General features: G+C 46.6%; 2 protein-coding genes across 3 annotated transcripts; one reads left to right on the forward strand and one right to left on the reverse strand.

The window, feature by feature from the left end:
- The first annotated feature begins 6,470 nt into the window (after positions 1 to 6,470).
- On the forward strand, positions 6,471 to 18,380 carry LOC119365477 (dual specificity protein kinase YAK1 homolog). Of its 2 annotated transcripts, XM_037631118.1 has the most exons (23): positions 6,471 to 7,278; positions 7,920 to 8,119; positions 8,526 to 8,679; positions 8,754 to 8,863; positions 8,952 to 9,021; positions 9,096 to 9,178; positions 9,277 to 9,358; positions 9,455 to 9,495; positions 9,690 to 9,812; positions 10,188 to 10,332; positions 10,419 to 10,518; positions 11,225 to 11,313; positions 11,556 to 11,630; positions 13,084 to 13,158; positions 13,270 to 14,039; positions 14,116 to 14,192; positions 14,468 to 14,718; positions 15,938 to 16,042; positions 16,145 to 16,231; positions 16,805 to 16,930; positions 17,109 to 17,393; positions 17,794 to 17,859; positions 17,949 to 18,380. In XM_037631118.1, exons 1-23 carry the CDS (start codon positions 7,099 to 7,101, stop codon positions 18,006 to 18,008), a joined length of 3,354 nt encoding a protein of 1,117 aa, XP_037487015.1. In that variant the 5' UTR covers positions 6,471 to 7,098; the 3' UTR covers positions 18,009 to 18,380. The 2 variants fall into 2 exon arrangements, with proteins under 2 accessions (XP_037487015.1, XP_037487014.1); XM_037631117.1 differs by lacking the exons at positions 15,938 to 16,042; positions 16,145 to 16,231; positions 16,805 to 16,930; ... (1 more) ...; positions 17,794 to 17,859; positions 17,949 to 18,380 and adding an exon at positions 14,799 to 15,076 and having other exon boundaries at positions 6,482 to 7,278; positions 14,116 to 14,274.
- Positions 16,184 to 21,753, reverse strand: LOC119365479 (pentatricopeptide repeat-containing protein At3g22150, chloroplastic-like). Its single transcript, XM_037631119.1, has 3 exons — positions 18,895 to 21,753; positions 16,436 to 16,493; positions 16,184 to 16,298 (listed from the first exon to the last, which is right to left on the reverse strand). Exon 1 carries the CDS (start codon positions 21,693 to 21,695, stop codon positions 19,278 to 19,280), a length of 2,418 nt encoding a protein of 805 aa, XP_037487016.1. The 5' UTR covers positions 21,696 to 21,753; the 3' UTR covers positions 16,184 to 16,298; positions 16,436 to 16,493; positions 18,895 to 19,277.
- Positions 21,754 to 23,014: the final 1,261 nt, after the last annotated feature.

The following is a 23,014-nucleotide window of genomic DNA, read 5'->3' on the forward strand; positions in this document are numbered from 1 at the left end:
AGGCTCCTCCTCCTCTACCGGCGGATCTGGGCGCGGCCTGTGTGGGTCGAGTCAATCCGGCGGATTTTGCTGGAGAGAAGGGGAGGGGAGATGCAGATGGTGGGGGTCGCTGGTGTTGGGGTAGAGGGCGGAGGTCGCGGGGGGTCCGGCGATGGGTAGTGGGCGGAGTCGCTGGCGTTGGGGCGGAGGTGCTCGGCGGCGGGGCTGGATTTGGGGGAGAAGAGCAGCAGGCAGAGACGGATCTGGATCGGGGAGAGGGGCGGCGGGGGAGGGGTCTGGATCGGGGAGAGGGAGACGGCAGCGCTTGACCTAGGGTTTCTCAGGGAGGAGGGGTCAAGGGAGGAAGGGAGAGACGTTGGATCAGTAGGAGGCGGACGGCTCAAATCGAATACAGTGGGGTGATCCGTGTGCTGCGTCCTGATTGGTTCGAAAATGAGCTATTAAAATTTCCTCTTCTTAGTGTTAAAAACAAGGGAGGTTTGTGAGGCAGTTACCAAAAATATTTTGCAAAATGGCATCACTAAAATTTTCCTTAAGTTAGACCACCTTTCATCGATGATCATCAATTTGATTGCATTTCCTATCTTTCTAGGTATTTTGAGAAACAGCCCATTCGGCAAGAAACGAGTCAAATTTGAACTACAGGTATCTTATAGTTTGCTATTTATTTTCTAAAAAATCATTTTTAGATACAAAAGTAGCTATTTCATCATAGACAAACCAATAGTTTTGCATTATTAACCACCTAACTAAGAAGGGTCATGCGGGCAAATTTGATCACATTTTGAAATTGGCATAGGAAATTCACAAAAAGAAATGAAAAACCTTCGCATTGTGTGATTATACATCTACGAGGATGCATCTTGGAATGGCAAACAATGTTGCCTAAGGAAGTTTTCATTTTCTTTGGACGAAAAAACCATTTTCCATTTTTCGAGTGCCCGAAAGGAGGTTTTTTTGTGAAGGAACTACCAAATAATTGTTGCAAAATTAGACCAAATCATTTTTATAAAATACTAGGCCATATTTAATGCACAATTGACAAAATGGTTGGGTGTAAATTTTTTTGATCCACCTCTCGTGAAAAAGACAAATTTCCGCCGATTCAGTTGGAAGCGGGTCAAATTTGAACTGGAGCTGCCTCATAGTTTGCTATTTATTTTTTCCAAAAATCTTTTCTAGGTACATAAGTATCTATTTAATCAGAGAAACACCAAAAAATTCCAAGATTCAACCACTAGCTAGGAACGGTCATTCCCGCCGTTTTGACCGCATTTTGAAACAGGCATAAAAAATTCAAAAAAAATTAAAAAATTGGGAAACCTTCGCATTGTGTCATCATATGTGGCCAGGTTCCTAGGAAAAATAACAAACTTGTAATACGGCAATTATTTTAAAAAAGTGTTCTCAGAAACGAGCTATCATGTGTGGAGATCAATGGCTTTCAAGCCAAATGATCAATCTTATGGCCATATTCATGGCATAGTTTGTTCAAATGATCTCATATTGTGCACAAGAGTGCATATTGGAATGGCAAACAATGTTGCCTAAGGAAGTTTTCATTTTCTTTGGACGAAAAAACCATTTTCCATTTTTCGAGTGCCCGAAAGGAGGTTTTTTTGTGAAGGAACTACCAAATAATTGTTGCAAAATTGGACCAAATCATTTTTATAAAATACTAGGCCATATTTAATGCACAATTGACAAAATGGTTGGGTGTAAAAATTTTTGATCCACCTCTCGTGAAAAAGACAAATTTCCGCCGATTCAGTAGGAAGCGGGTCAAATTTGAACTGGAGCTGCCTCACGGTTTGCTACTTATTTTTTCCAAAAATCATTTCTAGGTACATAAGTATCTATTTAATCAGAGAAACACCAAAAAAATTCCAAGATTCAACCACTAGCTAGGAATGGTCAAGCCCGCCGTTTTGACCGCATTTTGAAACAGGCATAAAAAATTCAAAAAAAATCAAAAAATTGGAAAACCTTCGCATTGTGTCATTATATGTGACCAAGTTCCCAGGAAAAATAACAAACTTGTAATACGGCAATTATTTTTAAAAAGTGTTCTCAGATATGACCCAAAGAATTTATGAGATTTGTTTGGGAATTTTGGCCATGACAGAAATATAGGTTGCTTCACAACCTAGGGCAAAAATTGCCACACGGACATGACACATAGGCAAAACTGATGAGATGGCGCCTAGTCATCGCAACCCACCACAATTTACAAGGCTATGACCATCTATATTGGTCGTTAACAACTAGAAATAAGGCAGCGGACTAGCGTTGTTTGCTTTATGACCTTTTCATGTAAGGAAATTACGACCTTTCTGACCAAAATGGTCGCAATGGCTTAGGGTTTGGAGCCCCTCGAACAAGTTTTGACCAATTGGTCTGAAATGGTCATAGATTTATGACCAATTCTTTGAGGGTCACTGACATAAGGTCATAAGTTGACATATTTCTTGTAGTGTCAGTTAACAGTCATCGATCGATCGCTCGGGTTCAGTAATGTGTAGCCTGTAGTGCAATCACTCGGGTTCAGTTAGAGCCCAACGCCTCGCTCGGGTTCAGTTAGAGCCAACGCCTCGCACACACGCGCGTACGTGTGCGAGAGAAACGCGCATCGCTCGGCCCCGACCACCCACCGTAACCGAGAACTCCCCGAAATTTTCCTCGCCCTCGCTTCTACCACGGTTTTTTCCGTCATGGACGACCCAAAGAATGTCATGCAGCTGCGTCTCCGGCCCGCCCAGGACGAAAAGCCATTTTCTATCATGATTTTTTGTCATAGAAGTAGGAGCCCACCACATCTATGATGATATCGGGTTTTGTCACAATTATCGTCATAGAAGTGTCATATGTATGACAGAATTTTTTTCGTTCGGCCAAAAATGTCACGGATGTGTCTTTTTTTTGTAGTGGTTAAAACCCTAGGGGTGGGGGCGCCCCGCCCAACTTGTGGGGCAAGCAACCCCCTTGGCCGCCGCCCCCCCTCTAGATGCATCTAAGGGGGCCGGCCCCTCTCCCCTTCACCCTGTAAATAGAGGGAGGGTGGGAGGGCAGCCGCACCTCAGCCCCTGACGCAACCCTCCCCCCTCCTACACCTCCTCCTCCTCCGTTGAGCTTGGTGAAGCTCTCCCGGAGAACCACGAGCTCCACCACTACGCCGTCGTGCTGCCGAAGTTCTCCCTCAACTTCTCCTCTCCCCTTGCTAGATCAAGAAGGAGGAGACGTCCTCGGGCTGTACATGTGTTGCATGTGGAGGCACCGTCCGTTCGGCGCTAGATCGGATCTTCCGCGATTTGAATCGCCGCGAGTACGACTCCATTAACCGCGTTCCTTGCAATGCTTTCGCTTAGCGATCTTCAAGGGTATGAAGATGCACTCTCTCTCTCTCTCTCTCTCGTTGCTAGCATCTCCTAGATTGATATTGGTGACAAATAGGAATTTTTTTGAATTATTACTACGTTACCCAACAAGTGGTTGTACAAAAGAGTCAAACATTGATAGTTTACAAGTAATCTAACCAAGACTGCATCCCTTCTTTTAAACTAGGCCTAGCATTTTTGATGATCATATGACAAACATCTTCGCACATTGATTTTGTGGTTCGTTCTAAATCAGAGGTGCACGATCAAAGCAGCCAAGCGGCGAGCGCGAGCAACCTAGAGTTGCGGAGGGCAGGTACTTGGGAGGCTGGGACCGGCGCCGGACTTGCTTGCCTCCGCGCCACCACCAGCACTTGCCTGCAGGTGCCGTCCAACGCAACAGCTAGGTCAAGAGCAGGGGAGAATAGGAACTGTGTGAGATGCGTACTGGACCTAGACTATTGAGGCCTCGACTGCTGCGTGCGTGTGCTGGACCTGACTGAACCGCTGAACGGTGGGCTTCAATTCAACTTGTGACTGTATATGTATATCTAAATTTTTTTCTATGCCAAAAATCTTTGGTATTCCATGGAATGCCAAGGAATACCCCTGGCTCCGCCAGTGGCGCATCCAGATCGGCAATCTTAGCCAATAATCTCCACTGTTGCAAAAAGATAAATATTTTGTACAAGAAATCATCAGGTTTGTTAAGAAAAAGTGTTCAATAATGAACTTGTTCCTAGTCGTCCATAACGCCCAACAAAGCGAACCAAAGCCTACCCAAAGGTCAAGCCGAGATTTGACGAGATTTGGTGTCAAGTGTTTCAGTTCTATAGGGGTTCAACAACGACTGCGACTCTAGGGCGTTGGTCCTTAGGGGCACGTGCATGAAGACTTCCTGGCTGTCATCGACAAGGTCAAGCCGGCTCCGATATGGGAGCGGTGACAGCGCCATGTCATTCTGATGGTGGTAGTAGTCGTTTGGTGGTCTCAGAATCTCGATGTAACTTTTATTATGTTTGAGGTGCATGTACTTTCGATGAACTTTGATAGTAATAAATCTGTATCATTTTCGAAAAAAGGGTTTGACTGATTCAACTTTGAACACAGTGGAGTGGACGTATGGGTACGGCGGCGGCGCTCACCATCTCGTCTACGCCTTCTTGTAACTAACCAAAGGGGGAGGAAAAGGACAAACGGTGCATGTGCATGCCACGAGCCACCTGGACCGGGTTCACGGGACAATGCACGATGTCACCTGGACAGTTTTATCGGCAGAATCCACGACGGGACAGGCAGGCCTACCTCGCACGCCAATGACACGCGGGCTCCACGGGCACACCACGCGGCCCCTACGTCGTGACGCGCGGGGCCAGCAGGCAGGCAGGCAACGCATCCACCCCTTCGTTGTCAACCACGCGCCCGCCGTTGGATACATCGCGCGCGTCTCCCCCGTGCTAACCAATGACACGTAAGGCCCACCCGCAGACACACCCACAATGAGGTTACTGCATGTAAAACAACGGCCAGCGCAGTCAGCTAGCAGGATAGAATAAGCAAGCAAGAGTAGTACGTAGGAGAGTAACAAAAAACGGGAAGGTTGGTTGGTGCTTATCTTCCCATAAACTACGAGTAGTAGTCGATAATCAAAGGGAATCGTTTAGAAACGGCGCACCGGCCGAACCGTTCCGCCGGTTCGCACGCCACGCTGGCAAACACGCCCGCGCATCCCCTTCTCCTTCCTTACACGCCTCCATCCCCTACCTCCAGCCTACGTGCGCGCACCTCCCTTCCCCCGAGCTGCGACTGGGCCTCCACGAACTCCATCGCCGGCGGCCAGGCGCTCCCTCGCCGGCGGCGAGGCGCTCCCTCGCCGGCCACCATGGCTGCCTGCTGCCATGGCCAGATCCATCCCCAACGTACAACTTTCTAGGGCGCGCATCCCCTCCCCTCCTCCTCCTCCCGGGCAGCGACTGGGCCACCACAAGCTCCATCGCCGGCGGCCAGGGCGCTCCCTTGCCGCCCGCCATAACTGCCTGCCCGCCCATGCCCGGATCCGCCCGCGTATAGAAGTGTTGCTACCGTCACCTAAAAAAGCTTCAACGGCCATTCAAAAAAGCTTCAACCATAGACATAGAAAGCTTCAATGGCACTGCACAACAAGGGGAAGCTGCAACCATAGTTGATTTTTGCTACTACCGGCGAAGCTTTTTGCTACATCCATCAGGCGGAGCTCGGACCTCGCGACGACGATTACGATGTTTTGCTGCAACCGTAGCAGGATTTTGCTACAACTAGCATCGTTTTTTGCTACAACCGGCATAATGTTTTTGCTACATCCATCATGGCCGAGCTGCGACCCGCGACGACGACGACGGCTTTTTGTTACAACTGTCATAGGTATTTGCTACGTCCGGCAACGGGCTTTGTTACATCCGTTCATTTTTTCAGAATGCAAATGTTTTGCTACAACCCGTTTTTTTTGTTGCAACCATGTCTCCATTTTGCTACGACCAACAACGAAAAATGCTACAACGGTCAATTATATTTGCTGGAACCAGTCAATCGTCAGCGAGGCGGAGCTGCATCCATGGCGTGCGCAGGCGGGATCCATCCATGGCGAGCGCGGACGGAGAAGCTGCATCCATGGCGAGCGCGGCCAGCGGAGCTGCATCCATGGCGAGCGCGGCCAGAGGAGCTACATCCATGGCGAGCGCGGATCTCCGACGAGCGCGGGCGGCGGAGCTGCATCCATGGCGACCGCTGTTCTTGGGCAAACGCAAAAGGCCGGCGAGGGCGCCCACCGGCGACGAGGAAACGCCGCGGTGGTGCTTCAAGCTCGGCCGTTCTCTCGCGCGGTATGGCGTGGTCTCGGCGGCGCTCGGGGGGAGGAGACAACGTGAGGAAGAAGGGAGCCTGGGCGAATCGTTTTCTTACCTAGATCTGACGGCCTCCCGCGATTTGATCTGACGGCCCGCGCGCGACCGGCCGAAACGTTGGGCCGGTGCGCCGGCGCAGATCACTGCCCATCAAACACCTAATCACCATCGCCCGCCCACAATATCCTCTCTCCACACGGGAAACAAAACAAAAACAAAACAAAACAGGGGGCAGAAGAAAAGAAAAGAAAAGCCAAGGAAAATAGCCGAGGCGGAGGAACACGAGCGGGGAAGGAAGAAGAAATTTCGGAAGGGAATCCATCCACCCCCCGTCGGGCCAGCTCGCTCGCCACCCCCCTTCCTCCCTTCCTCCCTCCGAGCGGAATCCCTAGTTTCCGGGGCGCCGAATCGGGGATCCAAAATCCGGAGCCAGTCCACCCTCTTCCTCCCTCCTCCCACCCACTGCTCTCTTCATCCCGCGATTTCTGTTTCGTTTCATCCGCCGTTGTTGCAGTAATTAATTAAACAAACGGGACAAAACCCTACCCTGCCGAGCCCAATCCGTCGGTCGCCCCCGGAATCCCAATCCGATCCCAATTCCGCTGCCGGAGCACGGGATTACTGCCCGTCCGGGGGACCGGGGGGATGGCCGCCGCGGACGCAGCCTAGGATGGAGCTGGACTCCTCCGGCGGCTGCTCGGCTGCTCCCGCGGATGCTGTGATCGTCGCCGCTACTCGGGCCGGGCTCGGAGTCGGGGGCGCGTGGCGGTGGACGTCGGCCGCGAGGGCGAGATCTCCCCGCGCGGCCTCGGAGTAGGCTAGCCGGTCAGCGCGCGCGCGTGCGTATGGAGGGGAGCGGCAGGCAGGGGAAGGGCGGGGCGCCGACGTGGGCGCCCAGCGAGGGCACGGTGTTCCGGCCCTTCGTCGCGGCCGCAGGGGCAGGGGCGGCTGAGCCGTCGCCGTCGGGGTCGGGCAGTGGCGTTGCCGCACGCATAAGCAAGCTTCATGGGGTCAAGAGGAAACCGGTACGCCTCATTCTCCTCCTTCTGCTCTATCTGTTCCTTCCGGATCGTCGAATTGCTGTCGCCATAGGAGTTAGCTCTTCGATGTTGCTGAATTCAGCTTACCATGCTGATGTAGCTTTTAACTGGTCATCGTAGCACTAGTCCATTACCACTGTTGCTCCTTGCTAGCATGTTTAGTCAACTGCTCTTTAGTTTCGTCTGTATGAACTAGCAGGATTAGAGTGCTGGAGTTTCATAGAAGATAGTGTCGCTGTTTGCCTGTCAAGTTTGTAGCGTCGTCTATTGTACCCATAGCTAGTAAGAATGTTCTGAGGTACACTACTCATTTGTAGCCACTTCAGCATTCCCCTAAGTCCTAATCGTGCTCACTGTTCAGCTAAGCAATGTTTTTTTTGCGGGGTTCAGCTAAGCAATGTTGTAGGTAAACTTCTCCAAGTTTGACGCGCATTTGAACAAGACATCATCCATGCACTTTTAAGCAACATTTATGGGCAAATATTCTCACTAGTTTGTTTGTATGCGCTATAAACGATTCGTATTACCATATCGAGACATGGAGATGCTGTCTCACTTATTTGTTACAACTCTTCTTCCATATGCTTTTGTCGTTCAGCGGCCAGCTGACACTTCTTATCGTGTAGTGCGTTGCGAGGCTAACGGCGGACATCATTAACACTTTTGAAAGATGCCACCCTGAGTTTAAGTACTCAGAGACACTAAACCCAAAGCGCTTTCTCACCCATCCTTCGACCCCAGCCCACAATGATGGAGTTGACAATGCAAATTGGGACCTCATATTGTATGTCAACCTGGAGTTGGTTAACAAGACATCAAATCGGAGGTAATTTTTCCCCATTAGCTTTGTTTCATCTACCTGTCCATTTTTTTAGTGCACTGTGCACTTTTACTTTATAAATTTGTAGACTATTATAGCGGGTGGTATTACTCTTCCAGAATCAATTATATGAAATAGGCTTTATGCATCCTGATCAGTGATCAATAAACAAGTATGTTCATCTTGAAATTTGCTACGGCATTTTTGTTGACAAGTAATTGAAGATTATACTTGTTCATATGCATTTAAGTTAGATGAACCGGCGCTTCCAATTTTGATGTCACGCCCGGAAGTTCTGTTAATAAATCGGCGTTGGCTGTCTCAGCATTTCTTTTTCCGAGAGTCTGGAAAGCTGCGGCTGAGCATGACTAGCATATCATTGAACTTACCTCTTTCTCATTTTGGTACTCAGGTTCATTGTCAAGGAAATGCTTGGCCAAGGCACGTTTGGCCAAGTTGTGAAATGCTGGGACACAGAAACCAACAAGTATGTTGCTGTGAAGGTTATAAAAAACCAGCCCGCGTTTTATCAGCAGGCCATCATGGAGGTTTCACTGTTGAGAACGGTATGATGGTCCATTAGGAACTTCATTCATTAATATATGCGATAGCTCACCATTTTAGTTGTCTATGCTTGCAGCTAAATCAGAAATTTGATCCTGATGATAAGCACAACATTGTCCGAATGCTAGATTATCTCTCATTCCAAAATCACCTGTGTATTGCCTTTGAAATGCTCGGTCAAAATCTGTAAGTTTACTTCTGTAGGACCTTTTTGGTAGTAGGTTCATTCCTTTTTAGTTTTGTTCAGACTGCACTATGAACTTCGAGATTATAGGTATGAGCTTTTAAAAAGGAATCATTTAAGAGGATTGAAAGTGCAATTTGTACAGGCCTTCTCAAAACAGGTATGGTCTTAGTCTGCATTTCCCATTAACTAGTAACTTAGTACCTGTTGCTTGATCTTGTTTTATGTTTTCAGATATTAGATGCCATGATAGTGATGAGAGATGGTGGCATCATTCACTGCGATCTGAAACCAGAAAATATCCTCTTAGCTCCGACGTGAGTAGCCCCTATCAGTATTGAATTTTGCACTATTATGTTTTGGATGGTATTTTCTCTGGCTAACTATTGCTTGAGGTTGTACAATGAATTTACAGTGCAAAAACAGCTGCAGCAGTGAAAGTTATCGATTTTGGATCAGCATGCCTGGAGGGTAAAACTGTGTACTCATACATCCAGGTTTCTTTAAACTTCTGTAACATAATAATAATTATTTTTTTACTCAAGTAATGTTTGTTATTTGAAAGTAAGACTTCGACCCTTCCTTTTTGCTAGAGCCGCTATTACAGGTCTCCAGAAGTTCTCCTTGGCTATCCGTATCCTATATACAGGGCAAGTTGTTGCATATCATTCACCATAAGGATCTTGCTCAACATTTTCTGGAATGCTCTTTTATATTTATTAAAAAGAGAAATCATTTCTTTGATGAAGGATTTATTAAAAAGAGCAATGATTTCTTTGATGAAGTTCTTTTTGCCTTTTCAAATTACGTGAGCCTTAACAGTGACAGATATACTACTGCGATTGATATGTGGTCATTCGGTTGCATAGTTGCCGAACTGTTTATAGGACTACCCTTATTTCCTGGTGCATCAGAATATGATGTGCTTAAGCGTATGCTAAAGATTCTCGGGTAGGTCCTGTACCTATAATTTTCTCTTCTAGTTCTGTATCTACATACTACTCCCTCCGTTCCTAAATATTTGTCTTTTTAGAGATTTCAAATGGACTACCACATACGGATGTATATAGACATATTTTAGAGTGTAGATTCACTCATTTGTCTCCGTATGTAGCCACTTGTTGAAATCTCTAGAAAGACAAATATTTAGGAACGGAGGGAGTATTATGTATGTCAGCATGCTAAAGCAGACGCCTCTGCTGAGTTTAATGTTGTTAATCTTGCCCTTTTTAGTTCTTCTGGTCAGTTAAGAAATTTACACAGGCGAGCTTTACCATGTTATAATGCTTGTTTTTTTTTTTGTTCCTTTGAATAAAACATTTATAGGGGGCAACCACCAGATGACTTGCTAAGGGAAGCTAAGAATACGGCTAAATTTTTTAAACATGTTGGAAGTAGCTATCTGGGTATTGGGGCACATGATGGCCCTGGCACTGCATACAGAATGTTAAGTGAAGACGAGGTTGAGGGGGTAAGTTTCTTGTGGTTCCACAACATAACATTGATTTCTGTCGTATTATAGACTATCTTAATGCTCTGCCTTACTATCTATACCAGAGGGAGACCAAAAGGCCGAAATTAGGGAAGTGGTACTTCCCACAGCAAAGGTTGGACCAACTAATATATACCTATCCTTGGGACAATACAAAGTTGCCAGGTTTGTCTTTTTGTCGTCTCCTTAGTTCTGTGAATAAGATTTTGGCTTCTTAGCTGTTGTTTAGAATAGGCTTCAGATCAGTACCATATGTACTCGTTGATACTTCCTCCTGTTCGCAACATGTCACTTTCGACATAGCTGCAGTCAAACTTTTGAGAGTTTACTACTGTTATCTTTATAAATATGTTGATCGGATTTTGGGAAATCACATGTGTAACTTATTTATCAAATGTGCTTCAGTAAATTGTAGTTTTGTCAGGCTTTTTGAATATTATGATAAAACTTGGTAGTCAAAGTTGTGTTTTTAGACTGCTAGTATCTGAAATGACATGTTTTGGGGAACTAGAGGGAGCCCTTTCAATCTGCTCCCTGTCAGTATAGTTCTTTTAATTTGCCATACATGCTGGTGTCCCTCTTGAGTTGTAATTTCGTCTTTTGAAAGCAATGCATTTCGCCCCTATAAAGGTTATCCTTTTAGGCGTTGCTGTGCTGCTTTCGATCAGTAACACGAACGATAAACTAGATGCAACTTAGCTCAGGGTTAGTGGTCATTAGTATGGACTACGGAGTATAGGCATTGTAGGAATATTTGCTTCAATTTGGGCTTGGTATTAGAGTACAACTATCTTGAATCTGCAGAATAGAGCTCTTAGAGTACAACTTGCAAGTTTGATATTATGTTCTCAGGTGTTGCATTTTGATTCAGAGACAGAAAAAGCAGACCGCGTGCTGTTAGTTGATTTCTTGAGGGGACTTCTTGAATTTGATCCAAATAAGCGATGGTCGCCATTTCAGGTATTCCCATGCTAGTTGTGCAATTGTATTGCCTTGGCCTTTATGTAAAGGTTGGGACTTCAATATTTTGAATCTCATTAGAGTCTATTATGTCAGGTTAAGTTGATGAATCATCATTTCTTTCTATAACAGTATATGTATTTTTTACTCATGAAAACACAATTTATTCTTACGTACAAGTTGGTAATCTTACATAATTCAGACCCATGTGCAAGGACATAATTTGTACAATCTTATTTCAGGCGTCAGGCCATCCATTCATTACAGGCGAACCTTTTACTGGTCCATATGAGCCTGTCTCTGAGACTCCAAGAATTGTGAGTATGGTTTTACTTCGAGTGTCTTAACTTCGTATTTATCAAAGAAGGAAATTGAAATTAAGCTAGATGATGTGCTTCTGCTTTGGGGTTTGAAATTATCTATCTTAGGAGGAATAACAAGTATATTTTCATAAAAATAATATTAGGCTGTGACAAATAAACTTATCATCGCCTCTTGATTTTTACTAGCAAAAGAGCCCGTGCGTTGCAACGGGACAAAAAACACAACACACACTCTTAACAGAACAACCATCACTCAAGACCACAATAGGCCCATCTCCTTTATTTTAGCGACGCATCATATTTGTGTTGCCGCTTATCCTTCTTCTCACCCTCGCCGGTAGTGGCCTTAGTGTTCACACAAACCAAAACATGTTAGAATGTGGTTAATCCTAAGACGTCTCTCTCTCCCTCTCTCCTCCCTCTCCCTCTCTCTCTCGCTTTCTCTCACACTCGCGATGAGAAATCTGTTGTTTTCCCCTGCGACGTATTCAGAGGTATGCATGTGTAGTTCTCGATATTTTCTTTTCCCTATATGATTATAGTGGGTGTTTATTTTCAATCCGGATCGCCGCCTGTATGAAAGAACAATGGATCGTGCGCTATAGTTATAAGTTTGCTTCCAAAACAATATTTAAAAATGTTTAACACGTAAAATTAACATCATATTCAGATTTCGCACATTTTTCTAATCAAATTTCATATATAACATATTAAAATCGGAGTTACAGTTTAAAAGATACGTATAATTTAGAAAACCATTTGTTTGAATTAAATATCTTCCAAAATAATATTTATAAATACTTAACAGGTTAAAATAATCTTATATTCATATTCTACATATTTTTCTAATCAAATTTCATATATAACATGTTTAAATCGGAGTTACGGTTTAAAAGATATGGATGGTTTAGAAAAGCATTTGTTTGACTTAAATATGATCCGCGAATGGAATACCTAAAAAGTCAGGTTTTTTTTCGAAAAACTGTAAAATAACGGTTCGGTGTGACTTAAATCCGGACTGCGGGTTGATTTCATGAGAATGTAGGGGCTTTTTTGCAAATTGGCGCGACGGACGGGCAGAAACCCTACGTGCTTTATTATTAGGTAGAGATTGGCATATTGCCTTGTTGAGGGTAATGACCAATGGTCTGCAGATAGTTAACTTAATTTCCTGTCTCTCTCATACAGACATACACTAATCGACAAACCTATCAATATGCAAAATGCTCCCTGTGTACACTAGTGTTGTTCTACAGGTTGCATCATTGATCTTAGTAGATACTCCCTCCGTTCCAAAATATAAAGTTGGGTCATCTATTTTGGAACGGAGGGAGTATAAGATAGCTTTCTACCTTAACTAAAACACAGTTTAGTTTTAGCTTGTAAACACATTCATTCAATCTTTCTTTCTTTCTCAAGCCTATCCTGTTATTGATTTGTGTTGTAGCCTGTTGCTCATGCTGCAGCAGTTGATCACAATCCAGGAGGAGGTCACTGGTTAGTTGCAGGTCTTTCCCCTCAGGTGATAACTACTCTCTTATGTTGCTCCTGAGTTAAATTTGCAGAATTATAATCCTATAGTATCTTTCTTGTCCATTAGAACTGAAATGTCCTGTGTTTTAATTTTTTTTAGGTTGGAAGTGCGAACAGATGTCTACCTCCTAACCCCTATCCTCCAAAAGTGCCTTTTTCTTATGGGAGTAGTTATGGAAGCCTTGGTAGCCATGGTAGCTATGCTGGCAATGCTGGTCTTGCTAGCAGCTATGGAAGCTATGGTGATGTTAATAATGGTAACATGTATTACTCCCCATTAGGTCCTTCTGGATTTTCACATGTTAGCTCTAGTCCAGATATTAGGCTGAGACCTCGTCTCTCTTACGATAGAGGCATTCGATTGAGCCCTGGAGGTATGGGGCCTATGTCTCTTGGTGCCAGTCCATCACAATTTACCCCACCAAACTACCAGATGCATACCCCGCCTAATTCTACTGGGAAGCATGGCTCTGGTTCTCCTGCTAGTGGAGGCATTCATGGCTCCCCATTGGGAAAAGCTGCACCACTAGGCCAATACAGCAAGAGGAAGAACATGCCGATGCCACCACATGAATATGCATCTCAGCATGGACAAGGACGACATGGAGATGGTGTCAGTTTTAGTCATTCGGATGCCTATATTCGCGGACATGCTGGCTACTCTCAGCACTCATTACCTAGTTCTGGTCATTCTAGTTGGAGACCGCAAATAGCTTCCAGGAGTGGTTTTTCCGTGGAGGCTTCTTCTAGTCATGGGCCTTCCCAAGCATATAATTCACATAATGCTCCACCTTTGCCCTCATTTGACGTATTACCGGATACATCAGCTCCATCAACACTTGATCCTTCTGATTGGGATCCTAATTATAGGTAAGGAATTGTGTGCTCAAATTGCTTCCTGTAAAGTTCGTCTGAATGTAAATGGTTACACTGTCCTATTTTGCAGTGATGAGTCACTATTGCAAGAAGACAATTCATTGTCAGCTGATTTAAGCAGCAACCTTCATCTTAGGGATGCAACTTGTCAGCCAGGCGGATCTGCGAGATCAACCCGTGCCCAAAGCCACAACTTTGCAAGCTCAAACCCTTTACCGACAAGCCAAAGGTATTGTGTTCTAAATTTGTTAATGAGTTTTCGTCAAAACAAGAACCCACCTGACAGAATATCTTGAGATGTCCCTTTTTTTTGCTTCACAAGATCGGTCTTTCAGTTCAAGAATCAAGACATAACAATCCACGTCATATGATCTGCTCCTTTCCAAGTTATGGCAACTAATTACTTTTCTTTCGCTTCTTAGCTATGGAGCAGGTCAACAACTGCACTCAGGCTCGCATGGGAGGGGCACCCGTCCTACTGTTCCAATCAGTTACGGTGGTTTCAACCCTCCGAATTATCCTCAGCAAAGTCTCCGGGGTCGCCATGGACATCAATTTCTCCAACCGAGATACAACCAGCCAACTAACAGTCACATGCGGCCACCGATGGGGAGTCACCAAAGTGGGCAGCCTGCATGGCCTCCCTATGGCATGGGCGAGGGAGTGCCCTGGGGTAATTTACTTGCTCTTTTAGCAGAGTAGAGAAGCACCTTTCTTTTGGTATTCTTAACCAAGTTGTCCTAATTTGCGCAGGAGGAACAGGCGTGCATCCGTTTACGACGGGCGGGCTACCCTCGTCCCTTCCCAGAAAAGATTATGGGAGCATATTTTAGTGTGGACTCGGAGGAATGCCATTCATTGCCGGGATAAATTATTTGTACTGGCGAAACCGGAGTTGCAATGGTTCTGGCTATTGGTTTTCTTTTTCTTTCCTGCAATGTTGCTGCATTTGCGTTGCTCCATTGGGTCCCTGATTGTGAAGACAGTCTTGAACTCTATGATATATAATAGAATCGATCGTTACAGCATTATCTGGTTGTGTTCACTTGGTGAAGCCTTTCGAGCCTTAGGAATCCAGACTCAGCGCTGCCTTAGAGTTACAACTATCCCAGATTCTACATTGTTTTTAACTGTTCATTGCTCTCACTGTTGCAATGCCATTGCCTTGGTGCTCGCATACGCTTGGGGTCCGCAAACCTTGGGAGTTTTTCCTTGATACCTATAGAAACTGAAAACTTTCCAGTGAAATTCAAGGGCGCCAAATAGACCGAAATTCCCCTTCTGAGACATCTTGTCGAAGTTCCGCGGTTGTGTTTGGAATGTGGGAACTATCCCTGTGCTCTACGAGATCGAGCCATTTCTCGTGATGCTTTTGCGAACTTAGGTTCTGTATGAAATTCCGGTTTATGTAACACCCTGAGCAAAACGGCCGAAACTGCGCCGTCGCGCGGGGAAAAGGAAAAGCTGCGACACGAGTCACGACTGCCGCCGCGTCGCCACTGCTGCCCGCGTGCTCGCTTCCCCCTCCCTCCACCCCCAACTCGATCTCCGGCTGCCGCGGCGCGACGCCGCAGATGGCGAAGTCTGGGTACACGCGCCCGCCGCCCGTCGCCGAGGACACAGCCGCGCTTCCCGCTCCCAGCGCCGTCCTGTACGTGGCCAACTGCGGGCCGGCGGTGGGGCTGACCCACGACGACGTCGCCGCGGCCTTCGGCGCCTTCGGGGAGGTCGAGGGGGTCAGCGCCGCCGACGACAGCGGCGCGCGCGTCATCGTCCGGTTCCGCGAGCCCGCCGCCGCGGGGGCCGCGATGGCCGCGCTCCACGGGCGCCCCTGCGGCCGCCTCTCCGGGCGCGTGCTGCACATACGCTACTCGGTGCCCGCCCCGCCCAAGGCCGCCGTCGCCGTCTCCGCTCCCCCGGTGGCCCTCTCCTCGTCGGAGCTCGGCATCCCGGGCATTCACTTGGTCCAGGAGTTCGTCACCGCCGCCGAGGAACAGGTCGGTGGACTGGAGTCGCAGCTAGGTTGTCTTCCATTGGCGGCTTGCTTGCTGCTAATAAATTTGGGTTGAGTAGCGTCTGTAATTTTGCATCTTCTGCAGGAGCTACTTGCTGCTGTGGACAGTAGGCCGTGGAAAAGGTTGGCGAAAAGGCGAGTTCAGCATTACGGTTATGAGTTTCTGTATGAAGTAAGTTCGACCTTGTAAGTATATGACCATCCAGATTGTTCTTCTCTCCGCAACTCTATTTGCCCTTCTGCAATCAGTCAGATTGGTTACGTTTAGTAGTACTAAAATAAGTTCGCACTGTCAGTTCTTTTTGTACAATATAAGTTCATGTACTTTCCAGAGGATATAATTCTTTCTTCAGTACAAAATGAAAAAGGCACTCACTCAAAAATGTCAATTGCATTTTGCCTGATTTTGTCAGCTCTGCAACATCAGTGCTAACCTGTCATGGCCCTTCACACTGTTAGTGCCATTTTGGCAACTCTTATTCCAGTGTACAAATGTAGAGCAGAAGAAAAAAAAATGTCGGTGTACAGAACGAAAATTGGACAAAAGAAGAATGCTTTATGAAGTTTTACCATGAAACCATATGCAGTCAACTAACTTCTTTCTGTAGAGAGGGATGATGTACTATGAACAACTTTCCACAGTTCATATCTCCTTTGCCACTCCCACTCATTACCTTTAATCATCAAATCTTGATGTGAAGGCTGCTCAAAGTTACATTGTAACGAGGTTTTGTTGACTTTACAGACCAGGAATGTTGATTCGAAGCAGTTCTTGGGTGAGTTGCCATCTTTTGTTTCAAAAGTCCTCGACAAAATTGTGACATTCCCTGGTGTCAAGAATTGTACTGGCAAACTGGTGGATCAATTGACGGTAAGTTTCCACATTTCTACCACTGTTTTGGTTTCCATTGTATATTACAGCTGTAGCTTAAATTTCCTGTTTGTTGATTTGGTACGGCCTAATTACGGATTTCTTTTCTTATTTATCTATCGCTAACAGTATTAGCTCTTGACAACCAGTGGTAGAACTAACCTGATTGTGCTTACAGGTAAATGAATATCCTTGTGGTGTAGGTTTGTCTCCACACATAGACACACACTCAGCATTCGAAGAAATGATTTTTAGTCTTTCTTTGGCTGGACCTTGCATTATGGAGTTCAGACAATACCCGAAAGGCAGTTGGCGTGCTCCAAGTGTGGTCAGTGGAGCTGATGAAGGTAGTATCCAAGATCCACAATGCACGCGGAAAGCTGTATTTCTACCTCCTAGGTCAATGTTACTCATGTCTGGAGAAGGCCGATATGCTTGGCATCACTATATACCACACCATAAGGTATTTGATGTTTAAGTTAATATTTTGTTCCTCTAAACATATCGTTGCCATACAATAATACAAATGTAAGTGCCAACTAATTAACTCGTCTTACTCCTGCTTTAAACAGTATTTCACACATGGTACTTCAACTGCAAGTTGCATAAATTAACTACTCCCTCTGTTCACTTATATAAGACGTTTTAGCAAATTCGGACAGTGTACTAAACAGCTCAAACCCAGCTGTCTGAAACGCCTTATAAAAACGAACGGAGGGAGTATTTTTTCTTCACAGGAAGCCTGTATATGTTGGATAAATATCAACTTTTAACCATACATTTTTGACAATTCTTCTGTTCTACTCCGTATTTAATACCAAATGATGCAACATTGTATAATAGTTGTAATGTGATCCTTGTAGGTTGATGACGTGGCTGGTCAAGTCATTAAAAGAAATTCGCGAAGGGTTTCCTTCACTTTACGAAAGGTCTGCTGTCAATTGTCATCATTATATACCACACTAAAAGGTATTTGATGTGGCTGGTTTACTCATCCCTTTCTGAATTAAAATTTCAGGTGAGGATGGGTCTTTGTGAATGTGAATATGGGCAATTTTGTGATTCACAGAGCAAGTAAGATATCAACATTGGATTAAGGATAAGATCTTGAACATTACCTGCTACACCATTGGCGAATTCATTATCACCAATCACAGGCTGGTGATCTGGTGGGTGATGTTTCATAGGACTGAACCACTCCAACTAAGGAAAGTCAGCTGAAGCATATTTGAGCAAACCAATAGATAGTGTCACCATTCCAGCAAGTTTTGTATCTTGTAGCGAACTAAGTTTGAGTCTGAAATTCTCAAATGAGTCATGTAATTTGCCACCCGGAGGCCTGATTTATCCAGTTGAGATATTTTTGTTGTATTTGTACAACTACAGTGATCACCATTTATTCTCATATTGTTGATATCGTTGTGGAATTCAATGATATCATGTCAATGTTATTCTGGAACTAAATGCTACTCCCTCTGTTCCATAATTCTTGTCATGGTTTTAGTTCAAAATGATTCTTTCACTGCTGGGTTCTTTTGCTCAATGTTTCATTTGAACTTGAGTGCTTTGCTGTATCTCTGACGTTTCAGTTTTTTTGCTGGTTTTGTTGACGGATTAGAGCTACTGTTCTCTGCAGCTATATCATGGGGATGCTTCAGGCTGTACGTTTGAGGCTTGTAGTAATTTGCTTACCTTGATCTGAGTGATTCCAAATATTTAGTACAGAGAACAAATAATGGAGTGCAAGCTGGGTAATCATGTGATCTTAATTTAAGATATTACTTTCATATCTAGAATGCTGAAGAAACATTTACATCATTAAGTTGGCTGTATAAGTATAACCTTGTGATAATTTTCTTTAGTTAACATTTTACATGAATGTTTTCCGAATGTTTACAGCGTCTCAGTAGCAACAAGTATGAACAAAAAATTGATGTACACTTCATTAACAATGGCGTACTCACATGTCAGGTCTTAGAAGTAACACTGTCTACGCTGCAGCTGGTTCTTCATCCAGTAGATCATATGGTCTCGATCTCAACATCTTGTTTCGTTCCGATGGATGCGGATATTGATCGCAACTTGCTTCATTGCGATGGAAGCATAGATGTTGTCTCGATGCACTTGTTCACCTTTTGACCATCGCGGCATCCCCGCAGGCTGGGGATCTTTTCATGTTTCATCCAGTGAAAGACTCCAAAGGAGCTGTATTCTGGGAGAAGGCAAATCATGACATAAGTGCAGGTAACAGGAGCTCTGATCCTTGACAGTATGAGCTAATCACCACCTTCTAATCTCCAGATATCAACAAATCTGCAATCTATCCGTGCCATAAGTACTTAAACTGTTAAATGATTGCGCCTGTACTGCAAGTATCCCCATCCAGCATCGAGAACACGTGCTCATTTTCGGGGAAATTTTGCTTTTGGTTCCTCTCCACAGATCTGTCCTGCAATGCTGCAGTCTGGACTTTGATCCAACTAGAACCCACCTCTTTCCTCACCCCCCTCAATCTCATCTCCTTTCTCAGACTATCAGCGCTACTCCAGTTACCTTCAGCAGCAAATAGCTGCGACAGCAAAACATTGTAGCCTGCATGACCATACTGCTTCTCAATGTTGAGCACCTTCTCAGTCGCCCATGCTGCCAACTCCATCTTGCCTTGCACTTTGCAGGATGCCAGAAGCGATCCCCAGATGGCGATGAAGTTCCCATCCTCACCCAGGCTTTCTACAAAGTCGTATGCTTCGTCCACCCTCCCGGCTTTAGCCAACAAGTCCACAATACAGCAGTGGTGCTGAGGGGTAGCTAAAAGCCCAAATGTTTCCATTGACCTGTACAAAGAAAGACCTTCGTCGACGAATCCAGAGTAATTACATGCTGAAATGGCAGCCAGGAAGGTCACGGCGTCAGGCTTTAAGCCCTTGTCTCGCATCGAGTAGAAGAGGGATAGTGCTCTTTCGCCGTAACCGTGCTGGCCAAGACCGGAGATCATTGTCGTATAGGTGACAGTGGTCTTCTCAGTCATGCCACCAAAGACATTCTCTGCAGCAGAAATCTCCCCACACTTGGAGTACATGTCAACAAGAGCTGTACCTACAAAGACATTGGTATCCAGAGAATGGCGCAGCGCAAAACTATGTATCTGCTTCCCTGCACATACACCCCCTCCAACGGGGTCACACGCAGGAAGTACTGAAGCAAGTGTCACTGAAGTAGGCTCTACACCTGCCTCAATCATCGCCCGGAATGCTAAGACTGCCTGTTCAGGCTGGCCACCCTGTGTGTATCCTGCTATCATGGCATTCCAAGTGACTTCATCTCTGTTATTCCCATAGCCATCAAATACTCTCTGAGCCATGTCTATGCGGCCAGACTTGGAGTACATGTCTATCAGATAGCTCTCCAAGCCTTCGCCCTCAATGCCATGCCTGATGAGATACCCATGCGACTGTTTACCAATCTGAAGGTCTCCTGTATTTGATGCTGCAGACAGCACTGCAGTCAATGTCACGGTATCAGGAATGAAACCTGATTTCTGCATCTCATAAACGAGCAACAGGCCCTCCAAGTCAAAATCATTTTGGACAAAAGCAGTGATCATGGTGTTCCAGGAAACAATGTCCTTCTCTGGCAATCGATCAAACAGTTCAAATGCAGTTTGGACATCGCCGCATCTCGAGTACATCACGACAAGCGCATTACCCAGTATCACAGGCAGTGTGCTGTGCATTCCTTTCATCAAGTAGCCATGCAGTTGCTGACCCAGCCTGACATCTTGTGACTGCGAGGCCGCTGTGACGGCTGACAAGAAAGTCACAACATCTGATGGAACCTCTTTTGACCCCAGTATCTGGATAAAGAGATCCATGGCTTCAGAAAACTGCCCATTCTGCACGTACCCAGTGATCATCGTGTTCCAAACCTCAATGTTCTTCTTGGCAGCACGGTCAAACACCATCCGAGCTGTCCGCACATCGCCAATCTCAGAGAACATGCCGATCGCTGAGCTGACAACGAAGAGATCATTGACATACTCCACCCCATGCTTTATCAGCAAACCATAGAGCAAGAATGGCCAGCTGGGATCGCCGCTCCCTGCAGCCGGGAAGACATTCACGAAGCTGACCGGCGTAGGCCTGACACCGTCCTCCAGCATGCGCACGAACATCTCCAGGGCTTCATCGGGGCGCCCGGTCTTGACGTACCAGCCAAACAGGGTGTTCCACGAAACGACGTTCTTCTTCGGCATTGCGTCGAACAGCCTGCGGACGACGTCGACGCCGCCGTGGCAGTACCTCGCGCAGGAGGCGTAGAGGTTGAGCAGCGAGTTGCGGAGGACGGCGGTGTCCGGGAGCGAGCGGGCGCGGCGGAGGAGGTGCGCGTGGACGGACCTCCCGAGGCGCAGGCGGCGGGAGCGGGCGCAGGCGGTGAGCGCGCAGGAGTAGGTGTAGTGGTCGGAGCGGGGCGCGGGGCGCGCGGCGTGGTTGAGGAGCGCGTAGAGGCGGAGCGCGTGGTCCGGGAGCGCGGCGGCGACGTAGGCGATGAGGAGCACGTTGCAGAGCAGCGTCGGGGGCGGGCGCGGCAGCGCGTCCAGCAGCAGCCGCCGCGCCTGCTCGAGCCGCCCCTGCTTGCAGAGCTTCTTCACCTGCGCCACCGCCAGTTGCGTCCTGCCCTTGCCTCCGCCGCCGGCGGCGGCGGCGGCGGCATTGGCGGCATTGGTGGGGGCGGGCGGCGACGAGACGGCGCACTGAGGAGGAGCCATGTGGTGGTGTCGCTCCTCCTAGCAGCTCTCGCTCATCTCCTCATCCCCTGTGACTGTGAGCTGTGCCTCGTGCCGGGTCGAGCGGCGAGGAGGGTCAGCCACAGACGCATCGACGGCAGAAGCGTATTCGCAAAACCCGCTTTCTTTTTTTGACAGTCCATGCCAGACCTGGCCAAACGTGCCGGCCGGAACGGCCTGGCCCACCCTAATCGGGCCTAGCACGGCACGGCCCGCCATGGCACGATTATTAGCCGGGCCGGCCCAGCCCGGCCCACGTGATGTGTCCTCCAGCCCAGGCATGGCCCAGCTAATAAACGGGCCGACCCGTGGCACGCTTAGCACGGTTGGGCTGCATTTTTTCAATTTGTTGGGCTGTTTTTTAGGTATATTGGGCTGTATTTTTGAACACACACATATATAAATTCTAAAAAAAGGGCCGTGTCGTGCCGACCCGCGTGCCCAGCCTCCAGGTCCAGGCATGGCCCATATGGCGTGCCGAGCCTGGTCCGTTTAGCCCGGGCCATGCCACGCCTAGGCCGTGTCGTTCCTCCGTGCTACCGGGCCAGCCCATTTAGCACGGCCCGTTTGACCACCTATAATCCATGCATCTATATTCTTTCCTTCTTTAATTTCATTTTTAGGGCATCTTCAATGCTGACCCAAATTTGCTCCGGCATCCGTCCGCGTACACGGAGATCAGTACACGGATACATATGAGGGAGCCGGCCATCGAACGTTGCATGCATATATTTCAAGCCGGGTTCAACTAACTGGACGATGTTCATGCAAACATAGCGGATTTCATCAAAGTTTGGATAGAAAATAGCACAAATCATCCACACATAGCATGCAAATAAGTCTAGTACAACAATAGTTCAAAATTCGATGAGATTAATCGGATGTTCAACAAGTTTTTCATGAACGATCATGTCGTCTCACACATAGTGCCTTCTGATTTCCATCCAACAGTATATGTGCATAAATGACCGTCCCTGTATCCTGTTGTACATCACGACAGCGTGTGCAGGCTGCACATTGTGTAGAGCAACATTGAATGAATAAATCAACAAGTTGAGCAAGAAGAAGCAAAACTTACGATCTCCTCGGCCGCCGCACGCAATGGCCATCTTGCCTCCAACATATCAACCGTGCCACAAACTTTGTGTTGTGGTCTGGATGGCGTACCATCGATATGATAACGACATCACATTGCGATCATGGATGATGTGCATGTCGTAGGGGGCAATGTGCTTCACACGTGAAACAATCATGCGCGCGTTGCTAGAAGAGCTCCTCTCTGCTCCTGCCTATGAAATCCA

This window comes from Triticum dicoccoides, chromosome 2B (assembly GCF_002162155.2).
Source record: "Triticum dicoccoides isolate Atlit2015 ecotype Zavitan chromosome 2B, WEW_v2.0, whole genome shotgun sequence".
Classification (NCBI taxonomy): Eukaryota; Viridiplantae; Streptophyta; class Magnoliopsida; order Poales; family Poaceae; genus Triticum; species Triticum dicoccoides.